The sequence below is a fragment of the Pteronotus mesoamericanus genome, unplaced genomic scaffold (assembly GCF_021234165.1).
Source record: "Pteronotus mesoamericanus isolate MK-2021 breed Mesoamerican mustached bat unplaced genomic scaffold, CSHL_Meso_final contig_20, whole genome shotgun sequence".
In the NCBI taxonomy this organism is placed as follows: Eukaryota; Metazoa; Chordata; class Mammalia; order Chiroptera; family Mormoopidae; genus Pteronotus; species Pteronotus mesoamericanus.
Window position 1 is genome coordinate 55,641,669 of NW_026555085.1, and position 17,821 is coordinate 55,659,489.

The 17,821-nt window shown below is 43.4% G+C and overlaps 1 protein-coding gene across 2 annotated transcripts in view; it reads right to left on the reverse strand.

The window, feature by feature from the left end:
* The window catches only part of FAXC (failed axon connections homolog, metaxin like GST domain containing), a 70,065-nt gene extending 55,889 nt beyond the window's left edge, over positions 1 to 14,176 (reverse strand). The window contains exons 1-3 of one of the 2 annotated variants that reach the window (XM_054569744.1): positions 14,084 to 14,176; positions 13,230 to 13,351; positions 7,831 to 7,966 (exon numbers count right to left, since the gene is read on the reverse strand). In XM_054569744.1, the coding sequence (XP_054425719.1) occupies positions 7,831 to 7,966; positions 13,230 to 13,336 (243 nt within the window). In that variant the 5' untranslated portion in view covers positions 13,337 to 13,351; positions 14,084 to 14,176. Of the gene's footprint in view, positions 1 to 7,830; positions 7,967 to 13,229; positions 13,497 to 14,083 lie in introns of those variants that run through there. The other variant, XM_054569743.1, reaches the window with a different exon arrangement.
* Positions 14,177 to 17,821: the final 3,645 nt, after the last annotated feature.

Below are 17,821 nucleotides of genomic sequence, written 5' to 3' on the forward strand. Positions count from 1 at the left end.
CAACCACAGCAAAAAATTACAAGTAGACTATGAAACAAATATCACCCAGAATCATCAGAAAATCGAACGGTATGGAAGCCCAACGACCAAGAAGTTAAAGAAGCCACAATCATCCAGATGGGTAGGAGGGGCGGAGATGCAGAGCCGCTGGGATAGGCGCAGAGATGCGGAGACACATAACAGGCGGTCCCACACCTACATCTGGTAGATAAAAACTGGGAAGGATCCCTCCATCCCTTCCAGTCCCACACCAGACCACCCAGTCCAGGGTTCCAGTGCCAGGAAGATAAATCCCCATAACTTCTGGCTGTGCAAATCAGTGGAGATTGGGGCAGGAGATCAAACAGCAGGATTCTCAGGAATCTCTCTTAAAGGGCCCGCAGTGGAATTAGGACTTATGCAGACTCATTCCCTCTGGGCTTCAGCACCAGGGGAACAGCTGGAAGGGCACCAGTGGCACACAGGGAGAAACTGAAGTGTCTGGCATCCAGGTGAGTGCCAAAGGCAGCTTCCTCCAGACAAAACTCCAGAGGCCAGGCAGCAGCATTGTCCCCTCTCTGAGCCCTCCCTCACAAAGAGCCACAGAGCAGTGAGTCAGGTTGCTCCACCCTGGCAATTAACTAAGGCTTCAGCCCATCCAGCTAACTATGTGCTTTTCTACAACAGGCCACACTACTAAGACAAGGATTCAAAGCAGCTCTACCTAATACACAGAAACAAACAGGGAGGCTGCCAAAATGAGGAGACAGAGAAATATGGCCCAAATGAAAGAACAGAACAAAACTCCAGAAAGAACTAAATGAAATGGACATAAGCAATCTATCAGATGCAAAGTTCAAAACAGTAGTTATGAGGATGCTCACGGAACCCATTGGGTACTGCATAAAAAAGACCTGGGCAGAAATGAAGGTTACACAAAGTAAAATAAAGAAAAATTTACAAGGAACTAACAGTGGAGTAAATGAAGCTGAGATCAAATCAATTATTTGGGACATAAGAAAAAAATTTCAATCAAAACAGAAGAAAAAAGAATCCAAAAAAACAAGGATAGGCTAAAGAGCCTCTGGGACATCTTCAAATGTACCAACATTAGAATCATAGGGGTGCCAGAAGAAGAAGAGAAAGAGCAAAGAATTGAAGGCTTATTTGAAAAAATAATGAAAGAAAACTTCCCTAATTTTGTGAAGGAAATAGATATACAAGTCCAAGAAACACAGAGTCCCAAACAAGATGGACCCAAAGAGACCACACCACATCATAATTATAATGCCAAAGGTTAAAGTTAAAGAGAGAATCTTAAGAGCAGCAAGAAAAAAGCAGGTGGTTACCTACAAAGGCATCCCATTAAGACTGTCAGCTCATTTCTCAAAAGAAACTCTGCAGGCTAGAAGGGATTGGCAAGAAGTACTCAAAGTAATGAAAAGCAAGGACCTACAACCTAGATTACTCTATCCAGCATAGCTATTATTTAGAATTAAAGGACAGATAAAGTGCTTCCCCGACAAGGCAAAGCTTAAGGAGTTCATCACCACCAAGCCATTATTATATGAAATGTTAAAGGGACTTATCTAAGGAAAAGAAGGTCAAAACTATGAACATTAAAATGGCAATATTCACAACTATCAACAATTGAATCTAAAAAAACACTACAAGCAAAATAGGAACAGAATCATAAATAGGAGATCTCATTTGGAAGGTTTTCAGTTGGGAGGGAGAAGGGGAAGAATAGGGGAAAATATGCAGGGATTAAGAATTGGTAGGTACAAAATAGAGGGATGTTAAGAACAGTAGAGGAAATGGAGTAGCCAATGAACATGCATGATCCATGGACATGAACTAAGGGAGGGGATTGCTGGAGGGAATGGGGACTGGGTGGAGAGCGGTGAAGGGCAGAAAATAGAGACAACTGTAATAGCATAATCAATAAAATGTATGTAAAAGTTTTCTTTTGTTTACTAGAGTAAAAAAAGCAGAAGACAACATTTCAGAGACACTATTATCTCTATAACTAAAAATTAGATGATTTAAAAAATATTTTAAAAAGGAAACACAAAAATGTCAAAAGTCATTGTAAGACTACAGGTAGATGCGGGTGACCTTTTCCATTCATTTCAATTTTTCTAAGTGTGGTTACATTACTTTTAAAATAAAAAATAATAATACATATTCATATAGGTATATATTATATTATACAGGGGAAGGCAAAAGTAGGTCTACATTTGTGGGTATGCAAAACAATTTATCCCTTTATTATTATTTATAATTATTGTATTTTCCATACAAACTGTACACCTACTTTTGTCCACCCCTGTGTGTGTGTGTGTATGCACATATATATACAATAATGTCCTTAACTTCCTTAAATATATTAAAGAACTTCTGGTCTATTTTTATTTAAGCAACTGGAGTCTGACCAACTCACTGAGAGTAGTTTCTGAAAATAATTTTGGAAAGATGAAGAGGTAAATCCCTACATTTTTTCCAACCTGATGTTTCCCACTGCAAATCTGTCTCAGGTGAGATTAATGCACCTACACCTACACTGCATTATTAGCACAGGCTTTGGGCATAAATGTATGGTTCCATCATTTATTTGGTGTGTGACCTTGTACCTCCCTGTGTCTCCCTAATCCTCCCTGGGCCTCAATTTCCTCATCTGTAAAATAGGGATAATACAATAACAGTTGCTAGAATCAAATGAGAAAAAGCTCATAGAGTGTTTGACAAAGTGCTTTATCATTAGGAATAACATCACCATCACCATTCGTAGATGGAGAACTTGAGACCTTCAAAGAAATCCCAAAGTCTTGTCATTTTGATTTGCTACACAGCCATGCTGCCCCCAAATTTTCAGCTAAATTCCTCTCTCTCACATCGCAACAGCCATCTTGAAAGGTCTCCCACTGGTTAAATTTGAAATAATTTGAGGAACTTTTGTGGGTTATAACACACTGAATAGATTCATGCACCCACTATTCTATTACATATTATATAATAATTTTCAATATGTATTATAGTTTTATAGAGGAAGGTCTTATTTTTTGGACATGCAAACTGAAATAGCAAGGGATGAAGTGCCATGATTTCTGCCACCTACTTTCAACTGGTTCATTTAAAAAATTGTCCAAAAATGTCTATATAATGAGAAATAAAGCAAAGAAAGCAACATGTTAACAACTGTTGAACCTAGGTGAAGGGCATATGGGTGTTCACTCTACCATTCTTTCAACTTGACTATAGCATAGAAACTTTTTTAAGAGACATGAGGGGGAAAAAAGGCAATATCAGCAAATAAATAGAACATCAAAAGTTAAAACTGAAAGCCAGAGCAGTGAGTTCCAAAGAAGCCACTGTCTTTCTATTTTCTTTATCTTATTTAAAAACAGTTATTGTGTGAAATAGGAGCTTCTTACTCAACCAGTTATTGCAAATGATGTAGGTGTCTTCATATATGTCTAGAGAAATGAATGAAAGGACAGTCAAATATCTCTAGCTAGTAGATATGTGATTTTCATTTTCCACTTACACTTTTTTCTGTTTTCTGAAATCCTTACAAGAACCATATGTTGAATACATGTAATCAGAAAAAAATATTAAAACTCTTTTTGTTTTTTAAAAAATTAACTAGCTTTGGCCAGGTAATTCAATTGGTTAGAGTGTCGTCCCGATACACCAAAGTTGCAAGTTCAATGCCCAATCCGGGTGCATACCAGAATCAGACAATGAATGCATAAATAAGTGGAACAACAAACTGATGTTTCTCTCTCCCCCTCTCTCCCTCCGTCTCTCCCTGAAATCAATAAATGACAGAAAAAATGTTAAGTAATAAACTGTTTTTAAAAAGATTAACCATATCTGCTGGACCTCCCTATGCATGTTTTGCAACTTCCTATAAATCTGAAATAATTCCAAATGAAAAGCTTTAAAAATTTATCTACTGATATTTATATCCTGATTTTTAAAAGATAATAACTATGACCACAAATCAGGCTTTTAAAAAAAGCCTCGTGAGTGCTTATTAATGGTCATCAAATATTTATTCCAGTCTCATTTAGGTTAAAAAATAAAAAAGCTTCAAATGCTTTTTTGGAAAAAAAATTTTGGAAGGCAGTAAGCATTTCCTTTCCCTGTATTAGCTCCAGGCTTCACAGTGAGGCACAAGCCCTGCTGCTTCAGATATACTACCTGAAAAGCAGCTGTTCCAAAACATGAAAAAAGGCAGTTAGTTAAGCTGCGCGTAAAGACAGGCTGGCAGCAATCAGCGGTCAATGGCCGGAAAGCAAGAAAGGAAAGGGCAGAATGAAGCTCAGGATCCCTTCATGGGGATGAAGGCAAAAGCAGCCAGAAAATCGAAGCACAAAATTCAGGTGTAGGACCGTAACTGTCTCAAAGCTATTATGGCTACAGGAAGCAATCTGGTCTAGAGTGATGAGGAAGAGGCAGGCAGCTGCTGGAAGCAGCCTCCTCCAATCTGCGCCCCTCAGTGACACTCACCTTTAACTGACTGTCAACACCAAGCTGAACAGTGATTTTCCAGATCTGATCCACTGCATTTAGATAACTCAAGCCTTGTTGATTTCTATTGCTATTTTCTCCTCCATCTCTGGCTTAGAAAGTCCTGAATAATCTTCTTCTTGCTCCTCTGTCCAGACTCACACTTGCATTTGAGTTCCCAGCCATAAAGACCTCATGCCCTCCCAGGTCCCCCAACATCCAGGATTCAGTGCCACTCCACCATATTCCCACAGGACCGCCGTAATAGCACTTACCAAGCGGAGAGCATGACATTCATCTTGTCCCAGTGCTGCCTTAGAAGAATCACTGCTGACCCCTCTTCTGTGGAGAAGCTGGCTCAGAAAGCATGGCCACAGGGAGTCAAAAGTTGGGGGATAGGGGGGTTGGGGGGCAGGATATCGTTATCAGGGCAGACCAAAGCTTGGCTGGGTAGGGAAGCTCTTCTGGTCAAAACTCTCTGCTGGTCTGTTTCCATCCAAGGAGATCACCTTCTCTCAATGCTGCTATTTTGTAAGCACTTGAAGGTGAACGACCAATCAGTGGAAGTCACTTGGAGAAGAGACAGCAAGCCAGAGAGACCACACTGCTTTAGAATGCCTGAGGCTCATCTTCCCTTTCTCTACTCCCTGCAAGGTACACAACCTGTGGCCTGAGCTTTAGCCCTTGCTCAGTACAAATTCGCAGGCAGACGAGCTGACATTTCTGGTGAAAGAAGACCTCAAACCAAAATAACTAGAAACCAGAGGCGTACAACCACTGTAAGAGAAGGGCAACAGACTGGATATTTACAACATGAGGCAGAGTTATTGGGACAGAACAAAACGTTTTAAATGGCATTATTAATATCCTCTATCTAAGAGATAACAGTAGAGATCAGCAGTACAAACCAAGGAGAAATACTAAGAAGAAAAATAAAACCTGAACACAATAAATGAGTGCAATAGTACGATGGATTCAAGAACAGGGCCATGGAAGCTCAGAGAGATGTATTCTCCCAGAAGGAAGAAGAAAAGAATGAAGGGATACATCCACTGATGCAGAAAATAAAAGAAGAGCCTTCAGGACCCAGAAAATAGGGAGAGAAAAGAGGGAAAACAAATAAAAAAGAAAAAAAGAAAAGGAAATACCTGAAGAAAATTGATAATTCCCCAGAATTAAAAAGATTAAAGATTTCAAATTAAAAGACTTTATAAAGAACAAAACAAGATATATAAAGACCCACACCAAGGCACATTATAGTGAAATTTAAGAATGTCAAGATTAAATGAAAATTCTAAAAACTTCCAGAGGAAAAAAGAAAGAAAAGGAATCAGATGAATATCAGATTTTTCAACAGCAATATGGATGCAAAAAGGCAATGGAGTTATATTGTTAATTTTTATATTAAAAAGAAAATATAATTCTTAAGTCACTGAAAAGAATTTTGAACACAGAATTATCATCTATGAGGGCAAACCTCTTTGGTCTGCCCTTCAATGTTCTCAGGCATGCAAAGCTACTGACAGTTTGCCTCTTAAAGGCTCCCGCCAAAAATACTCATCAAGGAAGTACTCCAATAAAAACTAAACAGGTCCTGTAGGACCAGAGATACAGGAAGTTAAGCTAGTCAAATAACTTAGTAAGGCTTGTTGTCTGACAAAGGATGAGAGAGAGAGAGAGAGAGAGAGAGAGAGAGAGAGAGCGCGCGCGCACACACATTTCCAAAATTCCAGAAGTAAAATATTACATAACAGCAACGCAAATGGGATGAGGGTTGGGGAGAAACTGACCCAAGGTTCCCATGAACCTGCTAACATGCATGTATCATTAGAGGACAAATACAGAATGGGATACATTTAAGAAATAGGGATAAATAAACACACATTAGGAGCTTAAGAGCAACCATCATAACAACAAAAATAGAATTTGTTTTAAATGACAGAAACAATTTTAGCTATCATTGGAAAGCAGGAAATGAGGAAAATTAAGAATAGTGAGGAGAAGAGTAATAAATGAGATGTTAGAGATAACTCCTAATAAGACAATAATAAGTATAAATGTATTAAATTCATCAATTCGGATTGGTTATAAGTAATACATTGCCCAAAAGAGACAAATAGACAAAAAATAAAAATAAAAATATAAAGAAAGAGGATGAAGAATAATATCCCAAGCAAATAGGAGTCAAAAGAAAGCTCAAGAATCATTCTCAATAAATGATATTACAGAATTCAAGGTTAAAAAAGTCATAAGGAAAAAAGATGGGCGATGTATACTGGAAAAAGAAACAAAACAGTAAAAGATATGATCTTTCATATTAAATGAACCCAACAATACAACCTCAAATATATAAATACTCTTAAAGAAAGAACTGACAGAGTGACAGGAAAAAGAGAGATAAACAAATACACTTTAATATTTTAACCCATTCCTTTCAGAAACTGCTAGAACAGGCAGACAAAATATAAGCAGAGATATAGGTCTAAACAATACACTAAATATGCTTGAGCAAGTACATAGAGAGCTATACACCCACACAGAGAATACATAGTTGTTTTTTACATTCATAAAACAAGGTCACATACTAGGCTAAAGGGTCAGTAAATTCCAAGGAATTAATAGCACAAAGTCTACCTGCTCTGATCATAAAATTAAAAAAAAATAACAAAAATAAAGCTTTAAAAATTGCATTTGGCTAGAACTTAAGTAAAAAAGAAAAACAAAGGAATTTTTTAAAAAATACATAGAATTGAATGACAATGAAAACGAGAACCCGTCAAATTTGTGAGACACTGCTCAAGCATTACTCAGAGGAAAATGTTCACCCTATACTTCCTCTGTTCACTCTCTAATGCCGAACTGGGCTAGCGTTCCCCTGAGAGTCACCCACACAAAACATGGAACACTCTGGGAAAACTCTCACAAAATCTGTACGTATTTCTCTGGTGGCGTGCTGGGTGCTCTGCCCCCGGGAGGCATGAGACAAAATCCAATGCTGTCAATAAATAGAAACCTAAGGGATAACACCCCGTCAGCCATTGGTGCTCCCACCTGGATGACAGCTGCTCAGTAAGCCTATCCAAACTATTAACCAAATTGTACTCTATGTCAGGAAAAAATAACATGGCCCTGAACCCTACAAAAGTTCATAACCCTTTTGATCCCACATTAAATTAGGTGTAAAAACCAACAGCCCCCGCACGCAAGGACTGGGCACTGCTGCTTTCATACTCGCCCCCCAGCACCAATGCCAGCCCTTCCCACCATGGGAGATTAGGTGCCGCCCTCTAATCAATACTGCTGTCAGGAGAATAAAACATATTTGGACACAAGTACCTGATAGGGTAAGTCAGCCATCCTTAAATAAGTTTCCATTTTCAAACAGAAAGGAGATAAACTGGGGACACCATTGTTAGGTCTTGCAAACTGATGCAAAATAATAGCATCTTTGGAGTCAATCTCTTGCTGTTTCCTGTTAAAACCAGAACAGAAATAAAGAACAACCCACGTGTTATACATGCAGTTCCTTTAGTTTCTCAGATCGCTGCTGGGCTGTAGCTCCTCAATGAACAAGCTGATCGGTTTGGCACGGGGCTTACCTCACCCAGAAGCACTTAGAGTGGAAGCTTGGTTGAAACACAAAATAACCTTACAAACTCTGATATTACCATATCCCAAAAGCTCAGAAAAGTAACTATGTATCAACCTCCCTCTGATACCAATGGACAGGAAGAGTACTTTTGGGTACAGGGCCCCCTCTTCCCCTTACTGTCTCTGTTCACCTGTCAGGGACAAGTTGGATGGATAAAAATGATATTCTGGGCTCATTATGTGTCAGACATTGTTCTGAGGGCTTCACAGGTATTATCTCATTTAACCTCCACAATAACCTTATGAGGTAGGTGCTTTTGTTATCCATGGTTTATAGATGAGGAAACTGAGGCATAGGATTAACTTGCCCAAAGCCACATTACTAGTAAATGGCAGAACCTAGACTGAACCAGGTAGTCAGAGCCTATGTTCTTGACCATTAGACTACACCGTGAAACAGTCCATTCAGCCACAGACCCCTGCAATAACAGTGCAGATGACCCAAGTCTTCAGGGAATCTGAGACATTGAGCACTCTGGTCCCGCTCTCAAACTCTCTGTGCCTTCACCTGGCCTTTCACCTGTGGTGCCAAGGAACCTGGCTTCTGGGCTCTCTCACCCTCTCTACCTTCACATGGTCCCCACCTCTACTACACAGCATTTATATGAGTGCCCCTACCTTGTCCCCTTCTTCATCTCAGCCACACATCTATCTTTTTCTTTGGCTGCTTTTTTTGGGTGGGGAGGACTTCCCTCATACATGTTTTCAATAGCCATCAAAAAGCAAAATAAACACTGGATTCCACATCTGGACACTTGGGATCAAGTCCAAGTGTTGCCTTCTCCGGGCCATGTGACCCTCAACCTCTTCTCTCCTCTCACAGGAAAAGTGAGGATTGTACCTCTCCTGTACAGATTCTTATCCTGAGAATTAAGTAAATTAATATCTGTAAACACTTGGTGAGCTATCAAGCATTACATAAGAATACTTTATTCTTATTCAGAGAGATATGGTCTTATTCCCCTATGCTATAAAATCCCATCATTCCACACAGCTCCACTCATACACCACAGGAACCTTCTGCAATTTCCATCTTTCACTCTACCCACCAACTTTCCACTCTTCTCCCTGGCCTTCCCTGAGCCCTGGCTCCCTCAGTTGTTCCCAGGGCAATCCCTCCAGAACTCCTATCTAAGCAAGCGAAGACAAGCTCTTCGTGTCCTCACCACTCGGGTGCCCACTTCGGGCGGCATCTCCACTCAATATAACAAACTCTTTTGGAGAAGTTTACCACTCAAGTGCCCATTCCACTTCAAGAGATAATGGCTCATTTTGAAAATACTGGTCAAAAGAATAAAAATATTGGCTGCTTCCTGGCAGTATTTGCCATGAATCAAAGTTTTTCACTTCAATGACATATTTGAAAGACCAGATATTAACATTAGGAAGCCATTTAGGCGATGTTCCTAGAAAGTGTACATGGTAGATTTGACAACTAACTGATTTTTTTCCAGTCAAATAATTCAAGTCATGGAGTGGTATTTTCATGCAGATTAGCCAGGCAAAATTTTAAGAACTGAAAGGTTAGGAGATAAATATAAAATCCCCTGAGCCACTGGCCAAAACAATCTAATTCTAATGGTTAACTTGGGCCATGTCATAAGAATAGATGCTAACTATGTGACAAGCATATATGCCAATGACTTTGCATACACACATATTAAATGACTTCAGTAACACTATAGAATGAATATTATATTTTAAACTTGGTATATTACACCATACTTATATTTGCAGTAGACAAGGAAACTGAAGCTCTGAGAGCTTAATAACTTGCCCAAGGAATATCATTTTAAGATCAAGTTGTTATAGCTCCAGTTCCCCAGTTCTTAAGCACTTCAACTACACAAAAACGGACAATTCCTCAGTTATTTTTATTAAAAGAGCCAGTTTGACTCAGATCACTCAAGCCTGGAACTTTCTGATGAATGTCTATAGTAACTAATATCCAACTTTTGTTGTATGCTCACTATATGTCAAACGGTGTGCTAAGCACTTCATATGTGTTAACTCATTTCATCAACTCTGTGAGGAAGGCTACTGTTACCATCCTTATGTTACAAATGAGAAAACCCAGCAGTCAAAAAGGTTACTCTCCAATCCAAGATCCCATGATTGATTAAGAGCGGAGTGAATTTGAACCCAACCTGGCCCCAGAGCCCTCCCTCCACACATCAGGAACCTCTCTCGCTTAGGATCAGAGAAGCAGGTGACCTATTTCCTGGACAGCTGTATTTCATCAAGTGACCTTATGATGAGGGTTGTGAGAACACCCGTGGAGCAGCGAGACTCGCCCCTACTCCCGTGGTGAAACACAGCCCAGGGACCAGGCCGCTGAGTATGGCTGGCGAGCTGTTTGTGGAGATCAGATGACACTGCTCTTGATTCCTTAAGTTTTCTAGTACAGGCTGAGCCCCTGTGCCTTAAATGCAAATGAGCTGCCAGGAACAAAGTCATTCATTTAGTCATTCAACTTACAAACAATACATTTCCGAATGCCAAATTGAATTAAAGACAGTTGCTACATACGCTACCTCCACTCAGGGAGAAAAACATGGGGTTGGAACTACACTTGTTTAAAAATATTGTGGTGGGGAAAACATGAATAAAATCCAAAATACCTACTTAGGTTATACTCATTAATGAAACTTCATAAATAACTCTCACCTGACGACTTCACCTTCCACTCTGGAGACATAGCCATACATTAAGGTTAAGTCCCTACAGGAGCAAATCCAAGCAGGGTGGTGAAGACTACACGCCTGCCAGTGAACTTAGTGTAACCATTTCAAGGTGTATTGTCCATTTCACATATATCGCATTGTTTTGTGTTTTCCCTAAACTACACAGATAACTGACGGGTTTCACTTTAAGTGGAGGTCTCTTATTATGCAACCTCGGAACCTCTCCCCAGTCTGTTTTTCCCTCTCTCTCTGTGCCCCTAGAGGCTGTCAAAAACTCAGGTCCTTACCACAGGCCTGTCTTCCTGGAGCAATGCCCCAATTCTCTACATTTCTCTTTCTCTCCCCGCATTGAAACCTCTTGCAGACTTGGTACTCTCTAGGAGGCAGTGGTGGAAAAGTTCAGACTCAGCAGATGCACATTCTCAGATTTGAATCCGGATCCCACGACTCTTGCTGTGTAATCTTGGGCATGTTGCTTAACCATCTTGGGCCTCACTTTCCTTACCCATAAAATGAGGAATAGGCATCCAAAGCTAGTTTTTTAAGGAATAAATGCAATCATGCAAATAAAGCATTTCTATGCAGAAACCCTGCTAAGGGCTCAAAAATGGGCAGGCACTCTTATTACTTCCATTGTAACAGGATTTTCCAACTCAATTTAAGCATTTGTCAAAGAACAAAAGTGAATAAACCAAGGATTGAAAACATCTCAACTAAGTATCCAAGGAGTCCCCTACGAAGGGAAGGACACATCTGTGTCCTAAGGCCTTTCCTGTGTCCTAAGGCCTTTCCTGTGTCCAGCGACCACACCTACCAGGGTGTGGCCTGCTCCCAGGGTGAGCTCTGAGCTCCTTGCTATTTCTGCAAGGTCATTTAAGCAAGGTTTGGACTCACTCCTGTGAAGCTGTGCCTTCACTCCCTCCACAAAGTGGACAACTGGTGAGAAGCCACTTGGTTTGGGATCCTGAAAAGTCTTTGGGCTGGAATATAATTGAGAAACAATGGGGTTACCGTTTAAATTACTGCACAAATGGTTTAGTTTTTCATATAGCTTGAAACCTAACTTGAAATGGTTTTAGAAGCAGCAAAAACATTAAATAATCTAGAGATAAGTTCACTTAAAAATTTATTTGGTTCACCTAGATTCAAGGCACTGTGCTAAGTGAGGGCATTCAATGTATAATAAGGTGAAAATAAAGCTTCTCAATTATGACTAAATAATATGAAAGCCAATACATTTCCCCAGACTTAGGTGATTTCCTTCCCTCTGAGACTAGAAATATTCACCATACTTGAGTTAGCCTGTCACAATGTCCTTCTGGAACGCCTGCAGGCCTATTAAAGGTCACCTGTCACCATCTTTGTTTACAACCTATTGTGTAGGACTCACTGGAAAAAGGCAGTGTGGACCCATTTCTCAGTATTTACAAAATACTGGCCAACAGGGACATTCTAAGCTATTGAAAACTGCTCATTTCTGGTCATTTCTCAGTGACAGAGGGTTCAAGTGAACAGAAATTTTAATGACAAATCAGTATAGCAATTAGCCATACGACTATCTCAGTAGCCGATGGTGTTACCCTAGTCAGACAAAGATCTCGTGTCCAGCTGGATGTACCAACAGCAGGGCCTCCATTTTCTGGTATTCCCAAGTCAATCCTGTAAACATTCTGCAGCAGGCAGCCGATGCAACCGTTTATGGCACTGGCGACTCCCGTGTTCTTGTCAAGCAGGCCCATGTGCTAGCCCTGTCCTCGGATCTCCTACAGCTCACACAACAATGGCACTTAAACCTGAAGATGGTGTTCAGCTTTAAATATCAGATTAGCAGAGACCCAGGTTAAGGCTGCATCAAAACAGCAAACTGCACACCACTGCACCTGGCCATACATCCCTACACAGGGGCACAGAGGTCTCTGGACCTTTGCAATTTTAGCCTTTTCATGATGTTAACATCTGAGGAGGGGCAGTGGAGAACTAACCTTTAAGTAAAAGCTAAGGTTAGTGGTTAACTTTCGAGCATTATTATCTATAAACAAATAAGGCATTTCATAAAAGTGTAACTTAGTATTCCTACAGGGCCTAATTCTATTGTTGCAAAAACACTACACTTAGGATCTTCCGAAGGGCGTTTCAAATTAGACTATTTCGGTCCAAAACAACCCAGAGTCTTTTTGCTTTCAGCACCGAAAGATTGGGAGACATACGTTTTTCCCTCCCAGTACCAGTTTAATTCTCCTGTCAACTCTAAACTGCCCCTCACGACCAGGTGCCCATGGATTGCCTCTGGTCATTTCGGCAGCGTGACCGAGGGGCTGGCACGCCCCCCACCCGCCCTGCGCCAGCCCTGCCGTAGCCAAGCCCCTCTGGCGCCCCTACGCGGGGCCCTCTCCGGCTCACCTAATGACCAGGAGTTCGTGGAGCAGATACGCAGCTGCGGCCAGCAAAGCTCCCCCGGTCAAGTAAAGTGTTTTCTTCCACCAGGGATCGGAGCCCAGCCCTGCCATGATCCCACCGTAATCCTGCAAAGGGAAAGCGATGATGTCCCCATAAAAGGAGAAGGGCTCCTCGGACCCGGCCCACCAGCCGAAGAAGGAGACGCTCTGGTTCCAGCTCAGATCCACCACGCACGGCCTGGACGAGGCAAAGCCAACCCCCCAGTGCATGCTGCGCGGCTGGCTGCGGGCGCCCCTCCCAGGGCCCGCGCCCGCATGAGAAGGGGCCGGCGCGGCCGGGCGCGGGCTCAGCGGCGCGCTGCGGGCGCCGGCAGCGGCGACCGAGGCGGTGGCGGCAAAGGAGAAGTTGAAAGGGCTTGGGCCGCGTGCGGCGGGCCTGGCCGGTGGGACCCCAGGGTCCAGGGCGGCAGGGGCGGCCGCCGGGTTCCCCCGCAGCGGCCTCTCCGCGCCTCTCTTTGTGTCGGCGCCTGGACAAGGCCGCGTGATGTCATTGCTCCCCGGGGCAGGGAAACAGGCGGGATAAAGTCACCTACCCCGCGCCCTGCCCCCGCCCTGCATCTCCGCGGTCCGGCGGCCTCCGCCCCGGCCGGAGCGACAGGGCTGGGGCGCGCCGGGCGGGCTCCGCGCCTCCAGGCGGCACGCCCTGGAAAGGGATGAGGATGTGGCTGCAAATGAGGCTCCGAGGAAGGGAAGCTGCAGTCTGGGCCCGGATCTGGGTCCCCGCAACCCGCGGCCCGCCCTCCGCCTACGCTCCAGCCCCTCCCGCAGGCCCGAGCGAGGGGAGCGCGCAAGACTCACCTGGGGCCGCGCGGAGCTGCGGGCAGGAAACGCCACCCGGCGGGGCTGGTCACCAGGACCCGGATCACGGTCGGGAATTAGATTTTTCTGGCCATCATCAAAGCGCTGGATTGTTTTGTTTTTTGTGTGTTTTTTGCATAACTCGTCAAAACACTCTCATTACATTACACAATTACTTAGGTCTTGGCCAGGTGCTCAAGGAAGGCTATCTGGTGTAACAAATACCAAAAATGCCCTCTAGGCAGATTTTTCCTTCTGACAGACCCAGCTTCAAGTGTTTCCTCTTTGAAATCATTATCATGAAACTCGCTAATGTGGGGAGTTTTTGTTTTTCCTTTCCTCTTCGGTGGGGAAAATCTGTCAAACTGTGTGTGAGTTCAATTTTTTCCTTTTAACTTCATTTTTTTTTTTAAGGCTTGTAAGTACAAAGAATAGTAATCACGTTTCACACAAGTTTGTGATGGACACACAAATTTTAGCAAGAGCATGGGCAATTGAGGATTGTTTAGAGGAACTGAAAAAAAAAAAAAATCAAGCAGGGGATTTATCCCTCCTAAGGGGGAAAGGAGGGAGGTCGCCGCCAGGCTTGTGCCTGAGGGAGCAGAAGTTGTGGTGAAGGGGGACTTCCTTTCTGCTTCTGACCCCACAGCCCTTAAAACAGGCAGTGAGTGCAGTCATAGGGTTAGAATATGGGTTTATTGCCAGCCCTGAGGTAAAGGGAGGGGCTGGCCAGGCTGATGGCCAAACACTAGCACCGGAGAAGTCCCAAACACTGCTGTACAAGCGTGTGTGACCTCCCTGGAAGAAGCGGTGTGTGATTAGAAACGAACCTTCCTTGAGCAGGTGGCAAGGAGAGGAATTCGAGGGCCTGCTGCAGGGAGATGGTCACCCGCCTGTCGTCCAGGGAGAGGGACCAGGAGGCTGCAGGGCTGTGTCCGTAGGAGGCCGAGTGGGCCAGTTTGGGGTGAGAGCAGAAATGCTCTCTGCTGAGACGGGACAATTGGCACCAGGGATTCTCCACCCTTCTCCCTTGTCCTTCCCCCATACCACTCAGCCTTTGCTCTCGTTAAATGTCAAGCCATTATTTAAAGAATATCAGTTTGATATTTCATACCAAATGATTTGCCGGATTGTCTAGGGCCAGCCATGGGGATGGGCATAATTCGCCTTGAGTGGAGGAACAAGGAAAGCAAAAGGGAGAATCCACAGTGACAAACGCTATGCCCGAAAACAAGTTAGAAACCAGATGAAGGTTGATACTTTGATTGCGGAGAGCCGCGGACTGCGCGTCCCGTTCACAGCCGCTCTGGTAGGCAGACGTGCCCCACCTGTTACCAAACAGCGGTTTGCCCTCTAGGCAGATTTTTCCTTCTGACAGACCCAGCTTCAAGTGTTTCCTCTTTGAAATCATTATCAAATGATTTTCATATCATTTGATATGCTATGAAATGATCACTGCCCACTGCCACCCTCCAGGCAAAATTCCAGAGGCAAAGTTTTGGCGATAAAGGAACGGAGTCTGTATTCAAAAGCAGTGACTTAAGCCTATCAATTAAGGCTAAACGTTTAACACCTGGGTTCTCCGAGCATTTCCCCCCTGTTTTTAGTTATTTCTATAGGGTTAGTTTACAAACAAAAAACCACAATATACAAAAGTTACACAATTTTGGGAAAATGTCAGTCTTCTTCCTCAGAGCCTGTTCCCTCTAGAACACCCAGAGAATAACCCTGCCACCCTCTGCCAGGCCAGCCTGATCCTAGCTGTGCCCGGAGTTCCTTCCCATCCAAAATACCATCCATTGGGAAAGGCAGGCAGCTTCAGCACGATGACCCAGGCATCCTCGAGGAAGAAGAGAGCCAGAGAGCAAGACATCTTTTATGTCAAATTTTCTAGCCCACAATGCCGTGCACTCTGGAGGCATTCGGCTTCTTGGCCAGTCCCGTCCTAAACTGTTTACCATTACCTCCTCCTACGGCCCCTGCCGTCTTCTCCCCAGCGATCTGATCAGATCTCTCTGTATCACACCCACTCATGGAGGCTAGGGGCCCACTGCTGCTTCCTGGGAGTATCAGATGATCTTTGAGCATTATCTGGTCTCTGGTTCAAATATGCTTTACATTTTCACAGACAACCTAAAATGGACACCTATAAGATGAAGGTGTAGGTAAAATAAATTCCCATAAGAAAAGCTAAAATATAATCCTAAACAACCTGATGCAGATTAATGTTTAACCTTTAGATCCATGGCATAGAATACAGAATATTATTAGAACCTGGGCTTGTATAAAGGTGAAAGGAGGCAGGGTAGTCTCTGAGGAGACCTCAGAGTTGGGCAAAAGTTTGGTATGAAAATGTCAAAACAAAATTTTGGGGAGCAAGGAAAGCAGCTACAGCTGAGAAGGCAAAGCAGCGATGCAAGCCTTAGCCAACTCTTCATGCAAGATCAGACTGAGCCCTGCGTGGAAAAGCTGCTTCACAAACGGGTACAATCTAGCCACAGAAAGGAGGAGGGTGTGGCACAGGGACAGAGACTGAGCCCCACAGGAGTGGCCGTGGTGTGACTAACCGTCGGGGTGGGGGGGGGGGACTGAACACAGCTGGGTTAACAAGGGACCAGAGGAGACCAGCTCTTCAAAGAATGGCTCCTTAGAATCCCACGGAGAGTGAGATTCCAGGCTCAAACCCCAGGTTCCTGCAAGTGGCTGTGCGGAGCCCCGCCCTGCAGGGTGGAGTGTGGGGGCTGGGGGGGTGCTGAGCATGTCTGCACCCAGATCCCCTTCCCAGGGCCCTGCAGCCTGTGAAAGGGAATGAAGAGCTTGGGAGCCAGAGTGGACCTCTACTCCCGCCCTCCCGCCCCGACCACCAGCTCTGACAGCCTTGGCATCATCACATTAGCTCCAGGCTAGAGGCAACTTGTTATTCTTATTTTTCAAAGACTTTGTTTTACCAACTTTAATTGCAATATGACAAGAAAAAGGAAGGGAGTGATATTTATTAAACACCTACATGTCTAGTGATTTTTTTTCAGTAACTTTTCAAAGCAACATGTATTAAATAAGTATTGTCATCTCCATTTTACAAGTAAGGAAACCGAGGCTCAGAGAGAGAAATGAACAAGTTCACTCTCCAGAGCTACGTAATGACGGACCCAGCATTCAAACCCCCTGTGTCTCTGGCCACCAGCCCTTCCAGCTTTTGACGGCCCAAGAGAGCTCTCACTACCAGGTACCTGTGGGGGAGCGCTGTCCATGGTAGTCTTCTTTACACCATTCAATTCTGAACTGTGTCTAAATTCAATGGCTACAAAGATTCAAATGCCTACCAGTTACAGCGTCATCTTTTGAGAGGGTACATTAAGACAGTCCCTTATACAAATATTGCTATGTCTGTGCCACCTGACTCTGAAGACTGGCCATGATGATAGGACCAAAAAAAAAAAAAACAACAACAACTAAAGCAGTGTTTCCCAAACTTTAAAGAGTAGGAGGGCTCTGCCATAATAATCAAATAACGGACAATTAGATCAGTGTCTCTCAAGCATTACTGCGCCTGTGAATCAATGGGGATCTTTTTAACATGCAAATTCCGACTCAGTAGTTCTAGGGTGGGGTCTGAGTTTCTGTGTTTCTGACAAGCTTCCAGATGAGACCAGACCACCCTTTTATTAACAATGGTCGAGATCACTGGCCTATGCGGAGGATCAAAGACCCTACCCAAAGGGACCCCACAGGTTGGAT